Source organism: Amblyomma maculatum, chromosome 2, assembly GCF_055883805.1.
Source record: "Amblyomma maculatum isolate TAMU_Amacu chromosome 2, ASM5588380v1, whole genome shotgun sequence".
In the NCBI taxonomy this organism is placed as follows: Eukaryota; Metazoa; Arthropoda; class Arachnida; order Ixodida; family Ixodidae; genus Amblyomma; species Amblyomma maculatum.
The window spans coordinates 35,012,271-35,025,033 of record NC_139345.1 but is presented as its reverse complement, the minus strand read 5'-3'; the positions used below and the strand labels follow the sequence as shown (position 1 = coordinate 35,025,033).

At 45.3% G+C, this 12,763-nt stretch overlaps 1 protein-coding gene across 1 annotated transcript in view; it reads right to left on the bottom strand.

The window, feature by feature from the left end:
* Positions 1-6,737: 6,737 nt before the first annotated feature.
* LOC146198343 (solute carrier family 12 member 2-like) overlaps positions 6,738-12,763 on the bottom strand; it is a 128,950-nt gene continuing 122,924 nt past the window's right edge. The window contains exon 23 of the mRNA XM_084593790.1: positions 6,738-7,018. Coding sequence (XP_084449916.1) covers positions 6,883-7,018 — 136 coding nt within the window. The 3' untranslated portion in view covers positions 6,738-6,882. The remainder of the gene's footprint in view (positions 7,019-12,763) is intronic.

Genomic DNA, 12,763 nt, shown 5'->3' with positions numbered 1-12,763 from the left:
CACCTAACTTTCTGCCGCCCCCTGCTACGCTTTCCTTCCCTAGGAATCCAGTTTGTTACCCTAAGCGACCATCGGTTATCCTCTCCGAACTACATGTCCTGCCCATGGCCATTTCTTCTTGATTTCCACTAGAATGTAAATTACTTGAGTTATTTCTCTCATCCATTCTGCACGTTTCCTATCTCTCAATGTTACCCTTACCATTTTTCTTTCCATATCCCACTGCGTTGTCCTCAACTTAAATAGAACTCTCTCTGTTAGCCTCCACGTTTCAGCCCCATAGGTGTGTACAGGTAAGATGCAGGTGTTCTATACTTTCCTTCTGGGCGATACCGGCAAGCTGCTATTCATAATCTGCGAGTGCTTGCCAAATGCGCTCCATCCCAATATTATTATCCTTGTTATTTTCCTTTCACGGTCCGGATCTGCGGTTACTACCTGTCCTAAGTACACATATCCGCCTACTACTTCCAGTGCTTCGCTACCATAACGTAAACTGCTGTTCCTTCTCTAGGCTATTGAACATTACCTTACGCTAAGCGGACGCTGACTTGAAAAATTACAGACCACTCAGCTTACTGCGTTACGTATAAGGTAATTACCAAGGTAATCGCTAACAGAATTAGGACAACTTTAGACTGCAACCAAGCAAACGATCAAGCAGGTTTTCGAAAGGGTACTCTACTATCGATCATATTCATACCATCAACCAGGTGATAGAAAAATGCTCTGAATATAACCAGCCCTTATACATAGCATTCATTGATTACGAAAAAGCATTTGACTCAGTAGAAACCTCGGCGGTCATACATGCACTGCAAATCAGGGTGTAGACGAGCCGCACGTGAAAGTGCTGGAAGATATCTATAGTGGCTGCACTGCAACCATAGTTCTGCATAAAGAAAGTAACGAAGTTCCCATAAAGAAAGGTGTTAGGCAAAGAGACACGATCTCCCTAGTACTATTCACAGCTTGCTTAGAGGAAGTATTCAGAGACTTGGAATGGGAGCAGTTAGGAATATGGGTACATGGAAAATACCTCAGTAATCTGCGATTTGCTGACATTGACTTGCTAAGTAACTGGGGGGATGAACTGCAAAGAATGATTGATGAGCTAGACAGGAAAAGTAGAAAGGTAGGCTTGAAAATCAATGTTCAGAAGACTAATGAACTCGGCAGTGAATAAATAATGATGACTGTATGCATAAAGACACGTATCAGGACAGTGCGTATAAATCATGTCACCAGTCATGACCTATAGTCATGGGTATTACCAGACAGCAAGTGACGTCACAACAAGACCTAAAATGGCGTAACCCAGCCCGGAGTGATGTCACCTAAACCTAAAACGACGTCGCTAGAACGCGCAAAGCACACTAGAAATTGCCTAGGTTTCCTATAATATTTATATAGCACAATATGCTGCATAGTAGGGGTCAGCACCTTTGCCAGCATACTACATATTCCTCTTCAAGCGCTAAGCCAGGAAAAAAATGATTCATATTGAAAACAGAACGACCAACAATGGTCATTTGACTAAGCGGTACCGTTTGTGCATCTTTGTTTCGTAATGCAATAGGTTAAATAAATAAAATGAATAAAAAACTATGTCGAGAAACCATTGTGTAGGCCATGCATACATAGCGATTTTGCGCTAAGCAGTGAAGAAAACTGTTGGCAAGGGAAGCGGCCATAAGCAATAAAAAATGATTATACACATAAAATTGTCGGTAAAATGCAAGTAATATTGCCAAGGGTGCACGTAGCCGCCCACACGGAAAGAGTGCGTAAACATGCTACATTCGATTGTGGTCCGCCTAAATTTGGAAGTCATCACTGAGTTAGCCATAGCCAAATTAGGTTGATCAACAATTTTGGTCATATTAGGAATCAAATTTTGGACGTCCAGAGAGCCAAATTTTAGGCATGGCCCACCTAAATTTGGAGCCAAAATAGGCTAACTGAGCGTCAGTTTAGGACAAGTTCTGACAAAGTCCAATTTCGGGGTCTGATGGGCCAAATTTAGGAGTAGCCCATCTAAATTTTGAAGGCGCGACTGAGTTGACTATAGTCAAATTAGGTTAGACATCAAGTTTGGTAAAATTCTGACGAGGTGTAATTTTAGGGTCCAGAAGGACAAATTTTGGTATGGCCTACACAGATTTGAAGGTCACTGCCAAAGACGCCACTTTCGCACGCGCTCTTTTTCTTTAATTGTTATTTTCGTACAAAAAAGCTAATTAAGATCCACGTTCTTCCGTTTCTTGATGAGTTCATTTGCGTTGTCAGCGGCAACAAAAGCGTGAGTCTTCTCGAAGGCTGTGCCTCCGTAACTGCGCCGCCGCAGTATACGCGGTGTATGCAGCTCCCCAATGGCGTTACGTATAAATTTCGTGACCGGAGGAAGGGTATCGAAAGGCCCTGGGACCTGCCAACTGCGACCCGTTAACCCGGCCTTACGGGGTCAGCGATCAAAGACTCTTCACGCATTACATAGATGAACTTGCGAATTGTACACATGTGTTAGCGCATGCCACTGGTACATCTGCGCACTAAGGCCCACGCAAAAAGCGTCATATTTTTTCTATGAAATGCTTGAGAAAACTTGCAACATCGAAGCGTGCTCCTTCTACTTGGTTCAGTGAGTATCATGAAAAAAAAATGAGTATCAATCAGATCATGTGCACTTCTGGTTACTGAACTGGCTAAACCTGCATGGCTTCGATGTCGATGTCGCTAAAAATACCCGGTTCGTTTATCCGCTTACAACATCACCATCGCATCCCAACACTCTAAGGTATGTCCCCTTTCTTCCTCATGCAATCTACGGTTCGCAAGGGTGGAACCAGCGCCAAAATATTCCTAGAGAGGAGGCGCGCAGAAGCACGAAGAGGCGCCGGGAAAAAGGAGAAATTTGAATGTTGGTGGCATGATATCGCTGCGGCATTTCCCTTCAAATAAATGGAACACAATTAGCAGCATCCAATGGTAACAGCTTCACACGCCAGCAAAGGAGCCCAGTGAAGAACGCACTACAGTCGTGCCCGGATATTTTGAATTATTGCTTTGATCGAACACTCAGAATATTCCTTTGGTAATCCTGTGTAAAAATATTAAATTTTGCGCGGCATATATACTCATCGGCAAATACGGCAAAGAAAAAGGAGCGAGACTGGAAATTGTGCTTACAGAAAATTCAACTGCTGATCTGAAAACGAAATGTTGAGCACTTTATGGCTAGTGTCAAACCACGAAGCACATCATGCCGCTATTATAACGCCGTTCTTTAAGTTGGGCTGCAAAAACCTCTAAACTGTAATAAATTTGCCAGTCTAAAAAAGAAGCTACAGAACCGTGTCAAAAATAGGACAAAATATTGTCGTAAACGTGAGAATTTCCTGCACTTGCCTGTACTTTTTCTGTCGTACTGTTCTGTAGTCTGTAGCACTTTTCTGTGTAAACTACAGAAAATTCTAATGTCACTACAGACATTTGTTGTCACAACGGATTGTCCGAAATCTTACAGAAATTCTGTCCTGACAATTAAAAATTTTCTATACTTTTTTTTCCGTCTAGGAAAGCTTTTTATTAATTCATTCATTCATTCATAACCGTGACCTTGAAATACTGCAGCAATAAAAAAAAACGCTTTGTTGGTCAACACAGATACTAAAGGAAACTCAAGTGAGACAAGAAACTATGGTAACCGCATCCTCTCATTTATTTGAGACCCAATTAGAAACATGTGGGAACAAATTGCTATGCATGGAGACAGGATGATACGGATCGACGAGCTCATTCTTTTCTCAACATGGAGGCGATCTCTCCTTTAAAAGGCACTTTGTTTTGACACTACCAAATTCATACACTCGGGCTACAAAAAAAAAAAAAAACAGTACAAGAGATACGAACAATACAGTGTAGTTTACCAACATAGTCAGCAAAACGAATGTAAAGAAATGTCACAGAAAGACACTATGTACACTAAAATACTGCTTCGCAAGGAAGTAGTCACAGACTTTTTATTACTATTTACAGTGTCGTACAAAAATAATCACTTCTAGTAAAAATGAAGACATTATAACTAACAGAGGTGACGAATGTGCAAGTATAGACGCAGAAAAGAAACAAAAACGCAACTATCTCAATATTTCTTCGTAAAAGCAAAAAAAAAAAAGTTCATTTCATTTCACATTTAACTATTATTGCTATAAGAAAACACTAAAATGTAGAAGCACAGCAATGTTTGAAAACGCGACATTGCAGCCAAGCTTGCGTTATGGCTTACCTGAAAACAATTACTAAGCCAATAACAATATTTCACGGAAGCTTAAATTATTTGCGGGCGCTAAATAAGGAACAAAGGAAAAAAAAAAGGTTAAATGTTAATAAGTACTTGCGGCAGGGAGCTCTCAAACCTGCGCATTCACAACAGGGGACTTCACACGCCGTACACAGGTGGTTATGCCTAATGTGGAAGACAGTTAACTTTAGTGCACCTCTTTTTTTTTTTTTTAGCTAATAAGCATTCCTCCCTCAATTTGTGTACTTTGTGAGATGAGATAATGCTAAAAAAAAGCAATATTGCAATGACAAAGAATATCTATGAACTTGACTGAGGACATTTGTAGTAATAATTCCTAATAGGTTCCAGCTTTCCACACGATGCAAGCAATTGAAACTTAGCTACTGTTCCTAGATATCTAACCAAGAGCAGTGCATACGAATGATTATGCATCGGATGGCGTAAAATTTATTTCGTATTGTTGAAAACAAAACAGAGAAATCATTGCCAGGCACCAGCTTTCAATTTTGCAGTAATAACAATGCATAAGTGCCGTGGCCGTTCACTGGTAAAACTCAGTATGGAATTGTTATAATTGTTATAGCCAGATGCAATGCTGTCAACAACCGACAGTATAGTGAAAATAAAAAAGAAGAAAACTAAATGCACGAACAAAAGATAACACTCGGAATTTGCACAAGCACAATGGAGAGGTACAATAATAAATGCTTGTAACTGGTGTATAGCGAGTCCGACTCGGGCTGAGGTACAATCCTCAACAAACCTTTGTCGTAAATGCATCGACTGGAACACGGAGATTTTTCTCGTTTTCGCGAACACAGCTTCGCCAAGAGCAGAGTACAGCAACGTCTATGACGGGCGAACAGGGCAGCGAAATGATTTATCACTAAACACTGCTGAGAACAAACAAAAGTACAGACAGGACAACATCCTAAGAGCATGCCAAAGCAACATTGGTTTTTTTCTCTAGGGTTATGTCAAAGGCCATGTCAATCGCAGGTCTACAGGAAAGACCTTGCAAATCGTGATTTACTTTCCTGAACGTGGTCTGCTAGACTATGATGAGGCGTTTTATGTGTTGGTCAATTTTGTTCGTTCGTAGTGGTTATATAAGCGCTTTCAACTTGCCTGCTTGTGGCCATGCCTTGACAACACTAACAGGAATAAGTGGAGTCTGGAAGCTGAGCTGTTTTATTGTTTCAACCTCAGACTCGAATGATGTGCATTTCTAACAGAAAAAAAAAAAAAAAACTAATAAAAAACTATTTATGTCAAACAGGCAATGCAGAAGTTTTGTGTTTTCCGTGGCAAGTGCGTACACTCAGACGCAGAAAGTATGCTACATGTACAAACGCTTCTTATTTGTGTATTTGAATTGTAAATGACAGCCCCAAGCAATAGACCTGATGTTCACAGTAAGCTTGACTCTCTCGATGTTCTACAAATCACTAAAAGTGAACCAAAGAAGCGATCACGCCTGCAGATTTGCACGATTAAGAAAGCAAACTAAAGCACCTATCAGAGAATTGCGCAACAGCCTTAATCTGCATTATGACTTCAGTATACGTATGCGTTGATAAGGCACAGAACACGATGACTTATGATTGCTCATTCAGATCTCACACACATTGTCGCACACAAAAAAATGTGGTCACAATCGTGGAATATTATTGTTGTTATCATTATTATACAAGCAACGAGAGGCGTAAAGTAGGCTCCACACACACATTACCGCACACGGCACCAGACGTTCCACTATGCGTTACATACACCGGATCAAGCAATGGAAAAAGTTTGACGCATTCACTCGGTGTCCTATATGATACTAAACCTCATCGTTGCTACAATATACGACCAGGAGTTCGTTGTCACAGGAGCTAACTCACCGGTGAGGTTATTTTCTCAGAGCACAGATTAGTAACGAAGATGCTAGTTATCAGGAAAGGGTTCCAGCACTGCAAATCTTTCTCAAAGGGAATAAGCCCCGCGGAAGAGAAGCACAAACTGCCCCAAACTTTTGTACATAGGAGGACAACAGATGCGCCTGTATAAATGCGCCAGAGAAAGACGTTCGATGCTCTAACGTTTCCAACAAGTACGACCTATCACTATGTGGAAGTCATCAACAAAACAAAAAAGTAGTGAAATATTCATGACATGAAGAACTCGGAGATAAGGACGGGGGAGCAAAAATACTAGCACAACAGAACTACTCAATACAATGCACCATGTGCGCACAACAAAACACCGCCGTCTCCGAGACGCACCAGCGACAGCGGTGGCACAGGCGACAGCGGAGAGTCTATTCAGGTTGGCACGGTTGTCCGGCCTGAGTCATAACTAGCGGACCTCCCCAACAAAATGCTTATGTAAACTACACTTCGATGCAAAGGTGCCTGTTAGGAAACAACACGCACACACACAGGAGGACTCAGTGAGCGCCGAGACTTGGTGGAAACGCGCTACAGCCACCGGATTGGTCCCCTCCGAAGACGACGCACACCCGCGTGGACGTCGCTCGGGAGCCTGTAATGGGCGCCACGTACGCGTCCCCGGCGAAAACCAGAGAGCGGCCACTAGGAGTAGAAGGTGAGGACGCTTGTCTGATTTCCCCGGATGAGAAGGAACGGCGGCAGATCCCTGGTCAGGGTCTCCAGCCATGCCATGTACATGGAGGCTGAGCACGTGCTCTTGCGAGGCATAGGCAGGGTCCTGAAAGAGGATAGGCCGGCGTGATTTAATGGGACGCTGAGGCGGTTTTCAAATGTGCTGATACTCTAGATTTTTTAATTATATTATTTGATGATCACGTCTGTGAAGTTAGTCTTTCGATTATGCGTAAAACACCGGCGCAATCGTCGACTGAAAACGCGCCATTCAAATCTCCTAAAGACAGCGGAGAGAGAAACCTCGCTCATGCAACACCCTCTAGAGAACTTAATGTTGGATCATGCCGTCCGATATGACATCACTCCGATGAGCCGAAGGTATTCAGCCTTCCGAGACAGCTTTCGACGTACGCTGTTCATCCATGCCTTGTGAACGCGCAGAACTTCTTGACTTCAGCCGAGTTTGTTCCTAATGCGATTTCTATCGGGCTTTGTAAAAAGGCATGACTGAACTATAACGCGGTTCCTTCTATTCTTGCACGCAGTGATGCCTGTCACCATTCCCAAGAACCGCCGCGTTTACTAAAATGAGGGAAAGAGAGGTAATGGCTTGTACTTCCTAATGCAATGTCATTACTTACTGACAGTGAAGAACTCATTTGTACGTGAACCATTGCGTTGAATGCGATCAGTTCACGGAGAGAAATATCGCAGTGGAACGGGTAGACATCATCGGCGCGTTGTTGTACTTGCGTGTCTCGTTTTCTTGCCCAAGGGTGCACACTACGGCTTCTATGCTACACTAGCTAAACATCGCATAACTTATGAGCCGCACGCACTGATATATTCTGAACGAGCAGGTGAATAAGAAGAGCATACTGTTGCATCGCAGGTAGTGACGGCTTTGCGAGATCCTTTCCCGCACGGCATGTGCCTGACATGTTCGTGGAACCGCTGCGGGAGCATTATTAGATCAGGCGTGTACCGCTCAGCTGAGTATGCGTGCATCAAGGTCTGGAGTGCACTGAACGAGGTTTGGTTTGATGCATCCCAGCAAGCACTCATCGAAGTTCACATTTCGAGTCGATATTTTGCACCCGTCGCTGCCTCGTGATCAATAATAGTGACCCGATTCAAACGAAAACATTTACATAGGTCTGTCTTGTTTGGAAATTCAAATTAAGTGAGAGAAGAAACCAAGGAGGTTCTTGTAAGAAAACACATTTCAAAACATGGTTGGTTTTCTCATGGAGGTATTCTTGTGGTGAAGTTGCAGCTTTGATTTTAATATACTTCAGCCGTTGATTCACTGAACTTATACCGTGGGCGTACGAAGGAGGAAACGTTTTTTACGTTTGCTTATTGTGCCATGACTAAAGCAGCATTCCGCGAGGATTTGACTTGGTCTCTACCTCAAAAGCTCTGTCAATGTTTCACATGTATCGCAGAGCTCGGCTACCGCGCTTCGCTCACTGTTCTGATAGCAGTTTTGTACTACTTCTTCCTTTCCCCAAAATTCTTCGTTTCCCCAATGTAGGACGCCGGGCGTTCGGAGTATGTAATTTGGTACACCACGCCTTGGGCCCTTTTTTCAGAACAATGATTTTTCGGGCGAGGCAGGAAGCGTGTTACTGTGGTAGCCGGCTTGAGCATTTTGTTCTACCTTTCCTTCCCAAGAATATGCGCGTTAAGGTTTCGATGCGGGCCACGTAGTTTCCGCTTATAATGACATGCGTTGCTCTCAAAATGGCTTACTCTGCACCACAGTAATACCGATTTCCATTGGGCGAACAGGAGCAAGAGCAACGATCAGCCAGAGCAGCGCACGAGAGCACTGGGGACGCGCGTTCTCGTCTCCCCAACGGAACCTTCACGCTGCTCGGAGAGCAGCGTAGCGAGGGAGAGCGCGTGACGTCAGGTGTCATGTGATCAAACTTTTCCCGCGCTCGCGTTGCCCGTATCCTGTCCCGACGTCAAAAAGGTCACGTGACTTCCTCCGTTCTCCCTGTACCTAGCCTCTGTACCTGTACTACGCCGCTGGCGACGGAGCACCGAGGACTGCTCTCGGGACCCCAAAAGCGCGCCTCCTCTGCATATAGAACACAGCGCTACTGCTCCTGTTCGACCACTGGTAAGAGCACATTTAGTGCAGCTAAAAGTGCTCATGTTCGCCCACTGGAAACCGGTATAAGTTGTCATGCAAAGCCGATGCAAGCTAACGGCTGTCCTCCGCTCTCCATAATGGTGATGCTGCGTAGTTTGTGGGCGCATCTGGTACGGATACATACGATGAAACCCCCGATCGTCACTCGAGTATAAATAGCACGCCATGACGCTTTCACAAGGCCGCGGAGTGCTGCGATCAGCATGCAGCGCAACGCTGGAGCCACATCGGCAGCTTGCCCAGTCCTCGGAATCTCGCCACGCGACGTCTTGGCCAATCACAGGCGGCGGCTTGACCCGCGGTGAGCCCCGTGGGGCCGGGTTCGTATTTCTGCTAAATAAAGACTTATCCTCCTTTCCTCTACGAGATTTTATTCTGATGTTCGAGTTTGCAGCGTGAAAAGCTGTAGATTGCTACTGAAAGCCCCGTTTTTTTTTTTGTTTTTTTTTTTTCGCAAAAAGTGCTGCAGAGTCCATTTAAGTTGTTTTGCTGTGATACATTGTGGCGTGTGTCGTCTTATTCTGCCATTCCGCACTGTATATAGTTCGTGCTTCTTGAAATGGCAGCCAATAAATTGGCCGACGATCACGATACTCGGTAATGAGAAATTCGAGCTCAGCTGTTGAGGTATTTAAATTGAACCACAGGTGATCGCATACGAAACAAACAGTTCCGAAGGGCGGCGGCGCTTGGTCTCGTCATGGCAATGGTGGCGCTCCTTGGCGTTGCCGGAGAGGCAACATGAGAGATTCCTTGCCCTACCCTTCTTGCGCTATCGCATGCTACCATGCCATGCCCAGGTTTTCCGCTTTTTCTCCTCAGTTGTTCGCATTACCCGTCCTCCTTTGTTTTTCTCATCATGCTTGCAGAAGATGAAGGACAGCACACAAAACTAACGACGGCAAATGCGCCACTTGCAACTCCTTACTGATTATACTTCCGCTATACTCTCCTGCTACGCTTTCTTGCCCACGCACACTTCGCTGTCGACGTACTTTCATCATCCGCTGTGCTCCCCATTTGCTCCGCCACTTAGTCCACCGAGAACGGCCGACTGAAATGCCGCTCAACTCATGAACGGGCGCCCAACTGCGCTCTAACATGGTGGGCTGCTCATGATGATCCTTGTTGATGCACAGTGACGTTTGGTGAAACGAAAATCTACAAAGTGTACCGCAAGCAGTTCAGGGCGATGTCAATTCGGAGCACTGCCACAACTCGGCAAAAGGCTTCGTGGTTATTTCATGCCGTTGCTTCCCAGTGTACTCTACTATGTCATGCACCTTACTGTGTAGGTGGAAACTATATGAATGAACTTCAGCTGCGCTTTCCACCTGGACTACAAAATTTTTTTTTTCTGTGCACGCGAGTCGGCGCATCGATCACGAAATACCATTCAGTTGTCACCGTTGAGGCCGACATCCCTCTACCTTCGACTACCGGAGAATAGCTGACTGTATAGGTGTCCTCGGTTAAGCACGGAAGGAGAAACGTCCCCATGAGGTTGACTGCCGCATTGCCCGCTCGCTGAAGGGAAACGGGGTCCTTGGACGGTGGTAGCGGCGGTCGTCAGAACTAAAGGCCTGCCGAGCGCTGCTTTGCTTTCCAAGGACGTAAGGTTCAAGCAATACGTTTCAGACAATGCTGAGCATTCCTCGCGTATGCCTTTTGCATTATTTATTTTTTTGCCTTTTTTCCCGGGCAAGGTAAGCAACCGGAACTTTGTTTATAGTTTCTAGTTCTCCACCTCCGCTCGGGGTTAGCACTTAATGCGTGAATGAGTCAGGGATGCACAAGCAGTGGGCTGTGAAACCGCATAGCTGTAACCTGTCACGACCGACAAAGGTGTATTCCGTTTAGAACAAGATAGACATTCTAAGTGAAGGTATGAGCAGCGCACGCTTATAGACACGTGAATGCAGCTGCGTGAAGCACGAATAACACTAGGTAGCCAAGGTAACTTATGGAATTGTACTTATTTTATACACTAGCCCCCAGTTTACTTCGTTAAATTGAATCCAGCGTGGGTGCACTAGCACAAAAATATACTGCCTCTCCCGTAATGGTTACGAGTTCCGTGGCGGCCGTGTCACCTTCGTGAGCGGCAGCGTAATAATGGCGTTTTCGGCAGTGGCGAGCAGTATTATGCAAAGCGATCGTTTTCCGCAAGAAGCTTCCTACATATTTTATCAGGCTCAATCGCTCCCAGACGCGGAGAATGCGTACACATCCCAAGTTTTGGGCGTGGCCCATCTGAAGGTGCAAAACATCGCCGCGGTGCCCATGGTCAAATTAGGTTGGACACCAATTTCGGTAAAATTCGTACGAAGCCAAATTTAGAGTGTCTGGTGGGCCAAATGTCTGGGGTGACCCACCTAAATTTGGAGGTGCCCATTTGGTTGATCGTACTTAAATTAGGTTAGACACCGATTTTGGTCAAATTTCGGGGACCCATTGGTCAAATTTCGGGCACCCATTTGGGGCTGCAGACAGAAATTTTCTGGGACATAAGCCAGTCCTTTACGAGGGCTTAGACCATGGAGAACTTGCTCTCGTTCAGTGTCCGGATGATCACATTTCGGTGCCCGGGTGTTGGCTCTCGGTTGTAGCTCGACGTCCATTCAAGGTCGCCGATAACGGGAGCTAATAGCATTTCATGTTTAACTGCGCTTACTTTCTATATCTTCGTTAATCTTGGTGGCTTGTGCAGTGACACGTACGTTGCATTGAGTTTAATGAAGTAGCCTGTGGGGCTAATTTTTCTTTTTTTTTTTTTTTTTTGCAGTGCAGACGCAAGCACTGTTGCATTTTCATGCAGGTTTATTACGGCACGTCCGGAATATCGGAAGTCCGGATGCATTCACGACATTGCTGCTCTTGTACTTGACTTACAAATTATCATTTTTGAACACCAAAAACGCTGTTTTATGATCACTGATCAAATTAGGTAAACAGAACACACTTTCAACCAACAGTTATGTTTAAAGGTTAAGTCTATACGGGTTTATCACTCCATTGTTATCATATTTGTTGGCGTCACTAGATGCAAATATGAACTATTGTCACGGAATCAGGAATTGAAAGAAGTCACCAATGATCACAGAGCGGCAGTGAGCTAGGTACGGCGAGCGGCTCAACGTCAGAACTTCGGCCTCCTGGCCTCAAGGAGGCAAGCGCTCGCGATCAGCACACAGCGAAGACGAGGAATGCGCCGTGCCATTGGCCCCCCAAGTAAATAAGCATCGTCCCGTGCTGGGAGATTGTGCTTGAGAAGAAACGCGCGCGCGCGCACACACACACACACACGCACACACACAAACAAAGGTCAACTGTTTCGGTCGTAATTGGATTTCAAGTGAACCATCTCAGGGAGCGCGGAGAGTCGGGACCCCCGTGGTCGGGACTTTTGAAAGCCATCAGGAATGACCTCGTAGTTAAGGTGCCCATCAGCTGATTGTAGCACCTTGTACGGTCCGAAGTATCGGCAGAGGAGTTTCTCGCTGGGGCCTCGTCGTCCTATAGGAAACCAGACCCGGTTTCCAGTTGCGTACCGAGCACCATGCACGGCGTCGGAGGTTGTAGCGTTGGGCATCTCGGCGTTGTTGGTTCTGGATTCGCGGCATGGCCATCTGAGGGACCTCTTCGGCGATGTGTAGAAAGGAATGAATATCATCATGCTGGTTG